The sequence below is a fragment of the Spodoptera frugiperda genome, chromosome 14 (genome assembly GCF_023101765.2).
Source record: "Spodoptera frugiperda isolate SF20-4 chromosome 14, AGI-APGP_CSIRO_Sfru_2.0, whole genome shotgun sequence".
Taxonomy (NCBI): Eukaryota; Metazoa; Arthropoda; class Insecta; order Lepidoptera; family Noctuidae; genus Spodoptera; species Spodoptera frugiperda.
Window position 1 is genome coordinate 5,375,532 of NC_064225.1, and position 16,416 is coordinate 5,391,947.

A 16,416-nucleotide genomic window follows, 5' to 3' on the forward strand; every position below is an offset into this window, starting at 1 on the left:
TTATAATCCCATTTTGTTACAGGTCTTCCAAATAACCAATTGTCAGTGGTACCAACTGAAGCATTGACCAGACTATGGAACCTCGATCGCTTAGATTTATCAAATAACAAAATACACACATTAGACGCTAATTCATTTAAGGTAAGGTCTATTTTCATATGTACTTTATTACTCTGAACTAATATTGAGAGAGTTTTCAGAAATAATTAACTTTTATTTGAGGCTTAATGTTAAAAAGAAAATAAACGTTTATTTTCTTTTTCGGTTTTCTAAGAAATTCATTATGAGAAAATATTTATTCAGTTATTCATGTAATGTCTTTTAAAAATTACTCAGTAAATCGTGTAAATGTAATTATGAACCTCAAATATATGTTGTTAAGAGTCATTTTAGTAATATTAAAATCACAAAATATCACATCAACAGCCTATAAGTGGCTACTGCTGACCAAAAACCTCTTCTCACGCGGAGGTCTTGGACATTGGTCTTCATCATTAATCACCACCCTTGCTCAAAGTAGATTGGCGAATTCAAACTTATAATAAAAATAGATCGTTTTCATTCCAAAATGTCAAAGCAGTTAACCAAAATAGCTTAAAGCTAAAATATTAATGTTATTTTTTTACAGGGTGTCAAGAATTTGACATATTTGGATCTAAGTGATAATCAGTTGACTGATATATTGGAAGGAGCATTTGTACCGCTGGTAAAACTCAGTGTTTTGAGGCTAAGAGGGAATCTACTGAAAGTACCAACCCTGGTTACATTGAAGGTAATTAACACACATATTTTATTATGGGATAGGATAGGGGCAAACGAGTAGATGGATCACCTGATGGTAAGCGATCAGCGCCGCCTACAGACATAGATACCCGCAACACCAGAGGAGTCACAGGTCAATTTTTAATTAACATTGGTGTGTACGGTCACTAAGATATCACGAAGTTTCTTGAGTCCGATTTTACCTTAGGTTAATTAACCTTTCGTTTTTACCCTAATCTTAGTAAAATCTTAATTGAAAAAATACCTCCAAAGGCAAACAAATTACCTGTATTAATAAAACTAATGACTACATTTTGATTAAATTAATAAAGGTATGTAATCGTTGAAATGTAATAGAAAAGTTCTGAATACAAAAACTATGTTATTGGCGCCCACCGTGGGTTTTTGGCGCCCACCGTGGGTTTTTGGCGCCCACCGTGGGCCTCGCATTGGCCATTTTATCTAAATAGAACTAATATTGTAATACTCTCTAATAAATATCTTATTATTATTAATCAAGTGTAATTTTCTTAAACAAGCCCTTATTACAACGAAATATGAACTAAATTAGGCTTATTCAATACGAATGAAAGTATTGAAAGGCGATTTGTATTAAGTTTTCTAGGGTTCTGTACAAAAGGGCGCTGCATTTTTCGTTTAATTTTCTAGTATGATCGGAATATAGATTAAATATCTCTCAGATGCTTGTGAAAAATCAGTAGACAAGACAAACACAACCCATTTTCTTGGTTTTGTTATTATTCCACAATGTTGCACTTAATATTTAAATCAGTAAGTATATAAAAGAGTAAATGAGTTAAGAATCATTCTAACCATTGATCAAAATCAAAGCAAAGATCCATTTGATACTTTAAGAGAAAGTCTATTATATTTCTTTTTTCTAAAAAAAGTTAGTTACGCTCATTAAAATAATAAATAATAATTAGATACATCGATAATCGTTTTTTTTCCAGGAGGCTCACATGTTAAGGGATCTAGATTTATCCAGCAATGCACTGGAAGGACCTCTGGGTCCATCCACAGTGCCCACACTGACGGCCCTCAATACGCTTCAGTTATCAGATAATACTTTTGCAAGCATACGACGAGGCGCTTTGTCGGGTGAGTTACACTGAAGATTGACTAAGTAATACATCAATATTTTTATGATAAACGGTTTTAATGGAATAAAATTTTATGGCCATCAAGATTAACGTGAGTCAGGAAGGTGGTAAAATTCAAATTAATAAATTTGGCCCAAACAAACAGGTCAAGCTAAATAAACTAAATAAAACCAAAAACTTTTTAAATAAAAGGATTTTTTATTCAACGAGGATTGCCTCGTTGGTCGAGTGGCCACATGTACTATTGCCAACCTGCCTCCGTATATGGCAATACGATCCCTCTCTAATATTACATTAGTTTCATAGCATAACTGATCAAAAAGTAGATCTATGTTTTGCTGTAATCGTGACGTGACGTTGACGTTACGTGACGTAACTTGATGTTAAGCAACATTTTTCAAATATTAGTTATTAAATAAAAATCGGGGGAATTAGAAACCGTTACGTATTGATGTTTTACGCGTGTACCTACTCTGAGATGTGCCAGACTTTATATTTTCTAATTTTCACCAGAAAATTAGAAAATATAAAGTCTGGAGACCACTCCACTATCATATCCACTATCATATAATACACTTAGAGTCGTTATTACAACAACACAATTAATAAAACAACTTAAAGCCAATGTCCGTACAGGTTCACCTCTACCTAACATTTCAACAAAAGCGAGTGACAAATAACTCCTTTTACTAAGTAGAATTGTACGTCAGGAGCTTGAATATTGAACGCCATTTTCGCAGAACATTGCATGCATATGCATGAAATAAGTTCGAGATACCCAACTTACAATCTCATAAACGACGTACGAATACTTATCCTGATTTAAATTCAATTTAAATGCATGCTGTATGGGATCGCTCTGTTTTGTTTATGTTCTATTTTATTCGTATGTTAGAGGGAGATAGATAGATTTTTATTAGTACGTATGTATTGAAGAAGAGGTGTTTACTTCTCAATATAATAAGTTTTAGTTAAGTAGTAAAATTCGTATACATATTACAATTTTACGCTTTTTAATCTCCAATGTGATAGATGAACAATGTTTTCTTGTTTTTACTAATTGTGTTACTAGTCCTATGTAACATACGGTAAGCTTATTGCCATACACCGAGCATAGTTTTAAACTCTGTACCATTATTAAAAATATTCATAATTTTTAAAAGTACTCTTTCCTATAAACTCAAAGTCAAAGCATTTATTTCAATGAATCCTTAATTATGCACTTTTGAAACGTCAAATTGAATTATCCATCAGTCTGTCTGTCAGTGAAGCTAGGTGCTCGTTTCAAAGTTCGTTGTAGTGTAGCTGTATATAAGTAGCTAGCTTAGCCTAGCTTCACTGACGGACAATTAAATTTGACGTTTCAGAAGTGCCTAATTTGGGATTAATTGAAATACATAAATGCTTTGACTTTGTATATACGTGTGCATACGGGAATTACCCAAGAATTACAACAGCAAAAAATGGACATATAGGTAAATAAAATATCTCTAGTACTACAACAAAAAACATCTTACGTACGTCACGACTCCCTAACCAAAATTCAAGTACACCACACAACACTACGTCTCACGTAACCGAATGTCCTTTAATTCAGCACCCCATGTTCCCAGGTCTTACAAACTTAACTCATTTGAAGTTGCACAACAACCAGATAGACGTACTGGAGGACTATGCGTTCAAACACATCGCCAACTTGACGCACCTGGATTTGTCTCACAATGAGATCGTGGCTGTTTCGGGTAAGTTTTTGGTATTGTGTACCTTATTATTTTTGGGGGAAGGTTTGGTTTTCTTTGTGATGTGTTTTTGGATAGTGAGAGGTTTTTTAAAGGGTTGAGTTTTTTTTTTTGTTTTAAGTTACTAAAGGTGTTGGCTTAAGAACTTTGAAGTATCGTACAGCTTGTCAAGAAAAATGTTTTGAATTCGATCCTTTAGTTATATTAAAGCCTATTTTGTAAAGGTGGGCAAATCTTTCAATTACACACTTGTCTCGCCCTGAGCGAGGCGAGAGGGAATGTCAGACTCTTCCTAACTAAAAACCAGCCATGAATTTTGATAAGAAATATTTCGACACGTTTGGTCGTGTTGTGTTGAAAATAAAGAGGGGGTTACGCCCTCGACCACAAAATCTTCCTGGATGTAATTTAACTTACTCTTTAGGTTATAATATATTTGATAACTAAACATCCATCGTCTTTCATTAAATTTTTTACTAAGGAACAAACATTCGTACCCAGAAATGACTGGCGAAAATAAAGGACAAACAATTGAATAACAATAAACCATATTTTCAATAAACACGAACCGAATTATTGCGACTCTATCAAGTTACCTCTTCATTAGTTTATTTAAAACAGATAACATCTTAAAAAACCTTTTAGTCAGTTTCGTGACGTTTTAATTTCCGGACAAAAAATCCGTATCGCCTCAGGCTGAAAGGAAATAAGGAGGGAAAAAGTGATTTTTTAAACATTTACTTTTTTTGTTAAATTTCTTGAGAACGATTGAGATGTATGAAATCAAACTCGTTCTTGATTTTTTTAAGAATGGGCTTTTTGAATTTTGTACTTCACGAAAAGATATTGTTTTAGTGTGATTTTGTGTGTCACAGATTGAATCTAAGGGTTCAGTACTAGTAATAAAATGTTAAAATTTAACTAAAAACTCACTGTTTACTCACGTAAATTAATGGGGAAAAGATCTACTAGTTTCGAGTGAAACTAAGGAGTATACGCGGCGATGCTGCGCATTCTATTTTTTAAGAGTACGCTGCTCATTGATGTAGAGACCCTCTGTGGCTCGAAACTAGTAGAGCTTTTCTCCATTAATTGAGTGCCATCCACGTCTCACGATAGTTATTTTAATGAATCTCACAATGGAATAAGTACTACAAAAATGTTTTGCATTTTTAATATAAGGAGATACTTATGAACAATTTTTATAGCTGAAGCTAGTTAAAATTATATTTCTCATGATAGATCACTCATGAATTCTGTTTTGACTCAGTAACCCTAAAGCTATGGATATTTATTTTTCATTTTAGAAAAGAGAGACAGTTGATTTTTTACGGTTTGTGGTCTACAAAAATATATGTATTTCTTTTATGTTTAATTTTGTAATACAAAGGGTATCTAACAATTCAAAAATTGCGTTGATAAAGAAAATAACATATCCTCTGTAAAATACATAAGCGAAGGCATATTCTATTTACTTTATCTAAGGTTAGTTTAAAATTGAACAGTTATGCCTATGTTTGTACTATGACGGGATATTTACCATGTTTATTTATGTCTATGAGTTTCCGATATTTCGGCACTGTTGCAAACTTGCTTGCTATGTATGATCACGGATGAACTTAGTTCAGAGTGATCAGTTTATCTGTAATCCCGTAAAATATCCCGTCTCAAATTCTAATGATAGTGTTTGTGATCAAGTCTGTTTAAAAACTTATAGGTGTAATTTGATATACGTAGGTATTAAGGTACACAGTTGCTTAGAAAACTTATATTTACAATACTGTGCATTTACCTTTAATGTAATGAAATTTTAGATTTTAGACAATCCTCCGTGCAAACGGTGCGTTTACGTGGAGAGTATAAAAGACAATTTCAATACTCTATCCAAAAGACTTACAAAACATTAGCCACTAATTAATACAGTAACTGCCACGTCGGACACTGGTGACCGACGCTTAGCGGAGGATTTGCCTTCAACAGTTTCCTTTCGGCAGTTAATGCTTTAATACAATAATCTCTCTATCCACAGGAGCATCTCTAGCACAGCTAACGAACTTGATACACCTGGACCTATCCCACAACTTCCTCCGTTCCCTCTCTGCTGAGCCTCTGAAGTCTCTTCGACAACTGACCGAGTTACTACTCCATGATAACGATATCTCGATGATAGATGACGAGGCTTTGGCGCTGCACAAGGATCTGGGCCGGTTCACCATCGAAGGTAATGGAGAAACGATGATACGCACTTTGGTGATACATACTGCTGGGAAAGATGGCGGATTTTTGTTGTTTTGTTTTTTTTGTATTTATTGCGCTTGTTGATGTATTTTCTGCATGCGGTATGCAGAAAGAATATCCACAAGAGGAATGAAAACTAAAATTTTATTGTATTGTTAGTGTAGCATGTTTCATATATTGTAGCACACGCTAGTAACTAAAAATTTTAACGTATTTAAAATACAACGTGATATAGCGACGACACATTTATTTTTTTATTACATCACATTATCTACAAAGTCACAAGCCACATTTCTTTTTGGATAGTTTTATCTTTATTACAAGAACGCAGAATCATTCAATCTACATCGTTTCCAAAAAACAAAGATCATAGTAAAATTTACAAAATATAAAAGCCTTAAATAAATCCACTTCAATCGCTACCCAAACTCCTGTACCCCTATGTCTCGAACAGATATTTGTCGGTGCCCAACGTCTCACTGAGGTGACGCCGAGCCGTCTTTGTTCGTCCGTCGATAACCTCGTGTTATATTGTAGCATGACTCTTAACTATTCTGCCTTTGTAGTTCTCACTCTTTATGTTTTTTTTCTAAGGAATAATCCTGCCCTCTGACACTTTTGTTGACGTAAATACATTTTTTCTAGAACAATTTTTTACACAGTCATAAAAGGAAAATAGAAACATTGTTTAATGTATTGGAATGATGTTGTTGCTGTTATTTTGGTGTTTTTTGGCAGATTATTCAATTAGCTGACTTATGTGTTGGTGGTTAGAGACTGTTTTAAGATAGCTTTGTGTTTCATAAAGTGTGATATGGGTTAATTTTAATTAAGAAGTGTGCAAAGGAGTAATGTTACTGCTTGCGTAGAATTGTAGTTTCAAAATTGGAATCTGAAAAATAAATTCGGCTAATTATGATCTTATGCAACGTGCTTCCAAAAAGGACACTGCATATTAAAATTAAATTTAAAAAGAACATGAAAGAATAAAATTTAAATGCAAAGCAATTTTAATTCTACAACTCGAAACAGCATTAAAAAACAAGGAAAGCAAAATTCAGTTTCCCTATCAAAAGTAACAAAAAGTTAAATTGCATGGAATCAAATAAGCAATTACTCATACTTTAAACTTCCTCAGTAAACTTCACCCACATTTATTCGGGTCGTAAAGATAAATTCTGTTCTCTTTTGCAGATAATCCCCTTAATTGCGATTGCCTAATGGCCGGATTCGCAAGGTGGTTGAGGGAGGCAAAAAACCTGCCCCAAACAGATAAATCTGCTGCCGTGTGTGCTACCCCGCCGCATTTAGAAGGCGCTCTACTATCTAGATTGTCGAAAAACAAACTATGTGACGACGAGCATGCAGACAAACAGAAAGACACGAATTATGATCTTAACAAAGTACCGCGTGGCGAAGTACTAGCTAATTCTATCGTGGATGATTATAAAGTTACTGTTGATGATAAAGCTGATGTCTATGTTGATAAGCAAGAAGGTTTAGATGATGATTTGTACGATGAAGAGTTGGATATGCCTGATGAAGAGGATCTGCCGATATCTGATGCTAAGGTAAGATGTTTACTAGTTCTAGTTTAACTAGCAATGATTATAGTAATGAGACAGCTTGTTAGTTAAATGAAAATCAACCTTGAGATACTAATTTTATGGTTCAGTTTGGAATAGATCTGTGAAGCAGCTATTACTAAAATGTTTTAAACAAATATAGAACTTCTTAAAATTCAGATTATGAATGAGTCACGACATAAAAAAGTGATCTTTATTTCACAATCTAACCATATTTAACTTATCAGATTGTGGGGACATCTAAAATTGAATTTAATGTGTTTTAAAATTAGGTCTAATATCCGTTTTTGAATGGATTTTATTGAATTTTTCACACATTTATCTTGATGACTCAGTAATCTACTAATGAGTAGGTGTTTTTATGATACTAGCTTTGCCTGTGGCATTCATCGTAAGGTAATATATTCTACCAATGGTTCCATGTTACTTTTACTCATTTCAGTATAACATTTTTATAAAGTGTAAAAAATGACTGCCTCTCGTTGGTCGAGTGGTCGCAAGTGGACTGCCGGACAAGTGGTCTCGGGTTCATTTTCCGGGTCGGGCAAAGAAATACTGGCCTTTATCCGGGTTTTTTAAAATTTCTCAGTAGTAGTACGGAGTCTGGAATTGCTCATATCTGCCTACCCCTTCGGGAAAAAAGGCGTGACGTTGCACGTTGTAGGAAATGTATTTCCAAAATTATTTCTTGTAAATAATTTTACGCTAGGAAAGATAGCAAATTGAAGCTTGCTTTCATTCCGTTTTGTCTTCCCATTTATGAAATCTAGTTTTAGCCAACGGGTACCTACACGTGTTCCATTGTTAGTAGAAACGATAGCACAGCTACAAACCGCAATAGGTATATCTAATTTTAAATATTCCAAAGATTTTATATACAAACATACTCTTCAATCTCAATATTACTGTTTTATTGTTGTCAAAGATACATTGCGTAGGATCGTATAGATACTTGTCATTGAGACTTAGTCATATCATTTTTTTGAAATATGTCTCTAAAAATAGTGCCAGTGGTCTCAGTTTCAATTGTTTGCATAAATTAGAATTTTGTACCTAGTGTTTTAGAGGATATGAGTCATTTTGCTATGTGATTATTGGATCAAGTATGGGGTAATTTTTGATTTCTAGAAGATTGAGGTTTTTCAATCGTCGTAAGTGTATTTTAATGAATGACTTCTATTCATAAAACATTCAACCAGATGAGAGCTTTTTTAAATGCATCTTAATTTTTATTATTTTACTAGTTTTGATTATAAGTACCAAGTAATAGACGACGAGGCTATTTTCATACGTTTTCTTTGCCGGAATCTGCGTTTTCAGATGGGTATAACTCAAGACCCTAGTGAATAGGTTGCTCATGTGTGGACGTGCTCTATCATAGGCCACATCATCGCTTATCACCAGGCGAGATGCTGGCCAAACATTGACTCATCTATATCTATACATATAATAAAATCGTAGAAAAGTGCTGTCTGTACATTGAAAATAAAAATAAAAAAAATAGCAGGGGTTATTGTTATGTCGATGTCGAACCCAAAAATGTAATTAACTTTTTTTTTGTCTGTTTGTCTATTTGTCTGTTTGTCTGTGCGTCTATGCGCGCTAATCTCAGAAACGGCTGATCCGAATTGGATGCGGTTTTCACGAATATATTGTGGTAGGCTTCAATTAACATTTAGTGTTTGTTTCATGTCAATCGGTTCATAAATAAAAAAGTTATGTCAAATTAAAGAATCACGTCGAACACTATTCTATGCTTATACCATTAATCTCCGCAACTATTTGACGGATTTGGTTGAAATTTGGTACAGATATAGTTTAGAAGCTTAGAAAGGACATAGGATAGGATATTTTTATTTCAAAAATCTTTAGTTTAAGTCCGTTTTTAAACTATTTTTTCAATGCCCTAAGTGAGTATACATCTATTAAATTCAAACGCAGAGCTCATTATGTTGATTTTTGAAGAGTTCCCTGGAATATCTTCTACATCTCATTTTTGAAGAGATTCCGCGAGATCGGGAACTATGTGGTTAAAACCAAAAGGAGATTGACCAATTTGTATGGGACTTTGGCTATTTTTGAACAAGCAGTTCAGCTATGTTTGATTTAATAGTTCATATCAGTAAGAATGAAGATACAAACTTAGTTTTGTATCCAGATTTATATTTAGTTTTTTTTTTACATTTTATTGAAGCTGTTTATGCATGAAATAAAACATTTTTTTTATTAAAATTCTTTATTAATCTGATTCAAATGTAATTAAAATATGGTCTAGCAACTGGGCAGGTGGATTAATATTTTCCTGGTACCTTGCCCAAATGCCCAGCTCAAAAACCAAATAATAGTCATTATATGTGCACAACAATCTACTGTTCTACGGCCCACCATGCAGTTGCAGCAATATTGTTTTATAGCTGCCTTCCCTTCAGTGTTATTCTCATATAATATATATACAAAATATGTTTTTCTACTAATGTGTCTACTATGTATTTTCCCACGCAATAAACTGCAGTTGACTGAAGGGAGCGGGAAACCTTCCAGTAGGCTGCTGGCAGTATTTTTGCATAATTCAATCGTATAGGAACCATCGCCTCTTATGTGTTAGCCATAGTAGGTAGTAGTAGTGAAGAATCAGAATCCATTGAAGACTTAGAAAAACAACACTCACAATGCAAAAGAACAAAGCGAATAATATCTGTCATTTTGACGAAAAACACAACAGATTGACAGCACTGAAGTCAAATTCAAAGTCAACTGACTTGGTTATCATAACAAATACTAAAATAAATGTGATTTTTTATACTGCTAATTGATACAAAGTTATTAGGATCAGACATTTACTAAAATATAAATAAAATTATTGGTAAATTACATTTTTATTGAGCAGCCTGTTCAAAAATAGCCAGTTTTGGACAATCTCCTTTGCCGGAAGTCACTATTCCACGCGAACGAAGTCGCGGGCAAAAGCTATCAAATAATAAAATCCCTAATTCAAACGTTGCTTAATTTCTAGTAGTAAATTTCCTATTACAAAGGACCCATGGAACTCCGAACTACTATTGTCTTCTTGACCAATAAATATTTTTAATGTTGTGACATTTCATCCATCAGGTACATTTAATAGACGCATGGTACGATGACGAAGAAGTCCATTTATCCTGGGTAGTGGATCCTCTATCAGCTAACCGGTATAGATGTACTGGAGTAACGGCTTCGAGAGCTGGTGGTCTACCAAAGCATGTAGCCTGTCATAGAGCTACTCCATCCAATGTGGTGCTTCGAGGACTGAAGATTGATGCTGTTGATCCTTACACGTAAGATTTATTATAAATGCTATTCTATATAAAATTAATCCTAATATGATACATTTATTACATGTAATTTAGATATTGTTATTGGTCCTAATATATTAAAGAGTATGAATAATAATTATTCGATACGATTTTAAACTCCAGCTGGTAGGACAAAGCTTAATAACACTTAGACTGATCTGTGAACATGAATCAAGTTGGTAGTGTCATATTCTTTGTTGCATCACATTATTTATAGTATCAAAGGATTAATTCCTTAAGATCCATTATATTGTAATGGATGAAATTATAACCACAAAAATATAACTTAAACGTCAAAAGAATAGCAAGAAATAATAAAACACGTTCACAAACTCAATAGAAAACCACTTTAAAGTAAATCGGCTGAGATTCCTCTCAGTGAGCATAGAAGACTTGTTAGTACGTGGATCTAATATCGAATGTTATCCAGTGCAGGCCGTATATTATATCGGTAGCAATATTATGGACTGCATTGCAGCCTGATGGAAATATAATAACATCGTGCTGAGTCAAATATTGTTGCTATTGTAATTTTGGTCACAAGAAATCTGTTTTGATTCCTGAATTTGGAATTTCGGAGAAACTTTGTTTGTGAATTTGTTATTTTTAAATACTTTGTTTGTATTTATCAGAGATAATAATTATATTGCCTTTGGTTTTTTTTAAACTTTGCCCCATACTAGTGTTTTATTCTGTGGTGCGTTTGCAAGCACACAATTTTACATACACATGACACTCAGACCCGAAACAACGATTTGTAGATCACACAAAGAGTTGCTCCGAGCGGGAATCTCAGCTCAGAAAATTGCACGGCCGTCAGTTGCTCAGCCACGCCAATCGTGTAGTCAACATTCAGTTAAAGTGCCTACGGTCAATCAGTATGGTCGTTGTGTAATTGATATGGTGCTGATGATGTAGAAACAGTAATACTGTTGTAGTGAACATATAATTCATGTTTTAATTCTCCTTTTTCAGGTTCTGTATAGCATTGGAAGAAATGGACAGTTCTGACGTGCCTCTCTCCTTGGTATTGGGTTGCGGTGCCCCAATGCAAGTGAGACAGCGAGCCACATTTGCTACGGTCGTCCCTATAGTCGTCACTCGAGCCCCTGACAGTAATCCTTTAAGGTAAGATACCAAAAGCTTTAGGTTAAGTAACAAAGGCTTTTCCACCAGAGATGTGCGCACAGCACATATGTTGCTGTGGAAGCGTTTGGCTTCCACCAATCATATTCATTGGTACATATAGCTTAACATTGGTGGAAACGAACTCAGCTAAGCTATGTTTTTTATATGGAAAGATACGTGCTATGGATGGCTTCCCTACTATTGATACATCGCATACTCGTGTTGCGTATCATCCTAGCACAGCCCTGCTATTTTGTGGCGGCGCATATGTAGTACAGCTACATAGCTTAGTATCAGTGAAAACGGTTATACAGTTTCACAGTTTGGCTATTACATCTTAGTAGCATAGCTGCATACCACATCTCTGCCCTCTAATAAATTGGGCCTCACTCTTATAAAATCTAGTCTTTATAAGGATAAAAAAGTAGAATAATAATTAATTATTTATCTGTTTTATTTATCTCAGTATCCTATTTCAGGGTTTCGGAAGTCCGATCAAACGTAACGAGTGAAGGAGTCCTAACAGTTCTCATATCAGTGTTGGGTCTTTCGCAAAGACCACAATACGTCTTACCTCGCTCCCAAAGACTATCAAATGACGTTCGACCAATCAACAACTGCTACATCGTCTTGGCTGTTCTATCAAGAGGCTCATTAGTCGCCCAGAAGGATACTCCATGCCAATCTACCCTCGAAATATCCATGGAAGGCTTCATCAGAGGACCTTATGAAGTATGTGCAGCTATTTCAAAATACAAGGTCGATGAAAGAAGAACTATATGTGTGGTCCCACAACTCATAGAAACCCTTGGGACTTTGGAAATGAAAGCAGGTTTTAAGAGCTTGAACACGGCGTTGATCGGCGTGGCTCTTGGTCTGATGGTGATAGTGATTGGGTTAGCCTGGTTTGTGAGGAAGATGCTGAAGAAACCAGCGGAGTTTGAGCCCCATAGGTGTTTTAGGCAAGAACAAGTGCAGGAAGAGAATCCAAGAGCCAGCTACGTGATGCTAACAGCAACGTCAAAAGTGTAAGAGACCTGTGGAAGTATGTTTTACTAGTCGTGAAAATTTTCTATATAATATATTTGTTTTGGGTTATTATTGAAAGTATTAAATTTTTAAATTAAACTGAAATGTTTTTAGGTGTTGTGAAAATATTATTTTTTAATTATTATTGTTTGTTTATTAATATTTCAAATTGATATTTTCAAATGGCACGCTAATTCGGCCTCGATATATTTTAACAGATACGCTTAAGTGTTAATTTTAATTGTGTTTTTTGATAAGTTAACAGTCATTTTAACAGTTTTGTATATAGCATTTTATAGCATCTAATAGAAAAAGGTTTCAATTAAGATAAAAAACTATCAAGCATGAAAAATTTCATACATTGCACAGATCGATACTCTTTTCAACGTTCCATGATTGAATGCAGTAATAAGACAATAATTATTCAGTTATGATATCATATACGGAGATCCTAATGCCGGTTACAGACTTACGTAATGTAACATGTAATGTAGCAAAATTCTCATACTGTGGACGCCTTGCAAGTACGAATAGAGCATTACAACTCATTCTCGCCGCGATTCGTGTTCGACAGACTAATGGCCGTACTCAGAGACAATTAATGATTACTTAAACTATTCCTTAGTAACGATTTTGCATCAAAAACAATTGCTAAGGACTGGGTTAACTAACCATTAAATGACTCTGAGTACGGCAGTAAGCTATGTTCGCCGCGCGCATGCTTGTAACAGATACAGGCACATCATGCTCGGTTCGTGCGCGCCTCGTGCTCGCCCTGCGTCCACACAGTGAAATGCTCCTTTCATGTTACATTACGTAAGTCTATACCCGGCATTAGATTCGCAATAAATGCATTTAAAACATCTCCACACACACACATTATCGACCCAAGATAGCACTCATGTAAATAGTAATCTCAGAGATCAAAGTACAATATAAGACGGGAACAAAGTTATGTTAGTAGATAAGCATTTATAAATAGTACTGTGTAACAGTAATAACAGAATTCTAAGTAATGTTTTGAATCACCTCTCGCTTGTGATAGCAGCGTAAATATCAGTGTAAGAGATAAAATGTAATTAATTCTACTTAATTAGTTAAGAAGTTATGTAAAGTTAATATTAAATGTTTACTTGTAAATTACTAATGATTCTCTTAAGTCTTTAAATTGACTGATTTGGGAGCTCAATTTCTGGGAAAGGGTAACGGGTCTGCACTATGTATTTGTGTTCGAATTTATCGAACGCCTTTGACAAATACGGTATACATGTCAAGTCTATTTACTTCTATGTGTAAAGTTTTCGAGTGTGCATATTAGTTAAACTTAGGTTTATTATGTCATTACATCTATTATATAAAAATAAGTCGGGTTTTCCTTCCTGACGCTACAACTCCAAAACACATGAACAGATTTCCACGGTTTTGCATTCGTTGGAAAGGTCTCGGGCTCCGTGAGGTTTATAGCAAAAAAATCTGGAAAAATTCAAGAGAAAAACCAGAAAACCGAGAAAATCATTGGTGGCGAAACGGAGTTCGCCTGGTTTGCTAGTACACTATAAAATATATATACCATATTTCCTACAAATCTTTTGATTTCTCTAGAACAAAGAGTTCCACAAGGAAAATATCTTGGACCAATTTTTTACCAGTTTTAAAGGACTTTGAACCGTATAAACTTGGCATAAAAATGAAATAAAATTAATTATGAATTCCAAGATATATAGCACCGTAATATAAGTAGAAACGTACATATACATAATGTTCTCATTTACCTTTTCCCAAAGTTGTAGCTTATTAACTAAACTTTAGGGAGCTTCTAATAAATTACTAAAATAAAATATGTCTTCTGTGAAGACGTATTTCTCGAAAATGATTTAGTTTAGAACTAATATATTAACTCGAGGCTCTGACAATTTGTTATTAATTATAATATAGTCAATGCTAAGTCTGTATGTAACTTTTATTTTAATGAACGCGATGTTTTTGGTGATACTAATATTGAATTTGATGTCGAATCAAAGTTTTTATTTTTTGAAGAGATCGAATTGAGACATGCTAAATTGAATAAAAGTCATGGTTTACTCGTTTGTGCGACGTCGCCGCAACTATGCACGCTGCTCATGATGAAGAGTCCCTCTATGAAACGAAAGTAGTAGAGCTTATATCCATTAATTTACGTGAGTAAACTGTGATTTTTAGTTAATTTAGATTGAATTGAAATATATTAGACAGTTTGGGATAATTTTAACTATTACTCATTTCTTAAGGAAAATATATTTTTTGAAGAATTTCCTGTTACGGTTTTGTGCTCGATGTATAGTTTTGTCTTAACACAACTGGTCGATAGACTGCACATTGTAAATATACGTATGCCTCTCAGCCTTATTGGGGCACAGCGTCTATTATTTTAGAAGAGAGGAATCACAGAATTGTTTCACGAAATCCTGTTTAGTTAAATCTGTAACTGATTTTCAACTTCGATACTCGATAAATATTAATTATCTTTTTATTATCACCCCAAAAACATGCTTATTTTATTTATATGTTTGTTAACTATGTAGCATAACAATATGGTAACAAAGTGACGCGATTTTTTATTACGAGACGAACAAAGATTTTGAATGAATTTTAAGCTTCCTTTGTAAAATGTACTATGACATAATTGCCTTATTTTATTAGTAGAATAGCGATTAAACGCCGCACTCGGAGTAATTTAATGGTTACTTAATCCAGTCCTTAGTAATTGTTTTCGATACAAAATCATTTTTTATTTTGAGTGGGGATAATCATCCAATGACTTCTTCCGCCTTGGGCGAGGCGAAAGGGAGTGTCAGAGTCTTACTGACTAAAAACCATTCCGTTCCTTCTCCTGCTTTTCGAGCCGGAGCCCCGGTAAACCCGCTAGGTAGTCCGCAGCTCCGGAATACAAAATCGTTACCAAGGAATAGTTTAAGTAATCATTAAATGTCTCTAAGTGCGGCTGCAAGGCATACTTTTATTATTTTGGTCTTGTCTACTTTCGAATTTCGATATGAATTCATGTGGAGCGCAGTATTTCATCACAAATGGGTCATATCACGTATGTCAGTCTCTCAGTATACAATAGATGCAACCGTTATACTAATAACGGTACAACAATTTAGAAATCGAATCATTTTCCTTATATTTTGTATTCTTTATACTAAGAATCAAATTTTCGTTCCTTCTTAGTGATCTAATGATGTAATCAAATGCGTTCACTAAATTTACTGAATGTCAAGGTAATGTCCATAATAAAAGTTAATAATTAGTTTTAATTTGTTCGCATAACCTTGTTCGATTCAGTTTAAAAATGCAATTTAACTAAAGTTCACTGCATATGATCTAATCAAAAAAAAAAAATGAAAGGAATTATAAAAGTCCCGTCACTAAGTTGTACATGTCACAAGAGTCTCTTTGCAATATCGTAGAAGCGTATTTTTGTTATTTATAGTTACAA

The 16,416-nt window shown here is 34.2% G+C and overlaps 1 protein-coding gene across 1 annotated transcript in view; it reads left to right on the plus strand.

Annotated features, from left to right (window-relative positions):
* The window catches only part of LOC118279238 (slit homolog 3 protein), a 136,875-nt gene that overhangs the window by 98,501 nt on the left and 21,958 nt on the right, over nt 1-16,416 (plus strand). Inside the window, exons 4-12 of the mRNA XM_050698478.1 lie at nt 23-141; nt 629-772; nt 1,737-1,884; nt 3,500-3,628; nt 5,655-5,846; nt 7,058-7,434; nt 10,561-10,763; nt 11,757-11,909; nt 12,389-12,645. Of these exons, the coding sequence (XP_050554435.1) occupies nt 23-141; nt 629-772; nt 1,737-1,884; nt 3,500-3,628; nt 5,655-5,846; nt 7,058-7,434; nt 10,561-10,763; nt 11,757-11,909; nt 12,389-12,645 (1,722 nt within the window). The remainder of the gene's footprint in view (nt 1-22; nt 142-628; nt 773-1,736; nt 1,885-3,499; nt 3,629-5,654; nt 5,847-7,057; nt 7,435-10,560; nt 10,764-11,756; nt 11,910-12,388; nt 12,646-16,416) is intronic.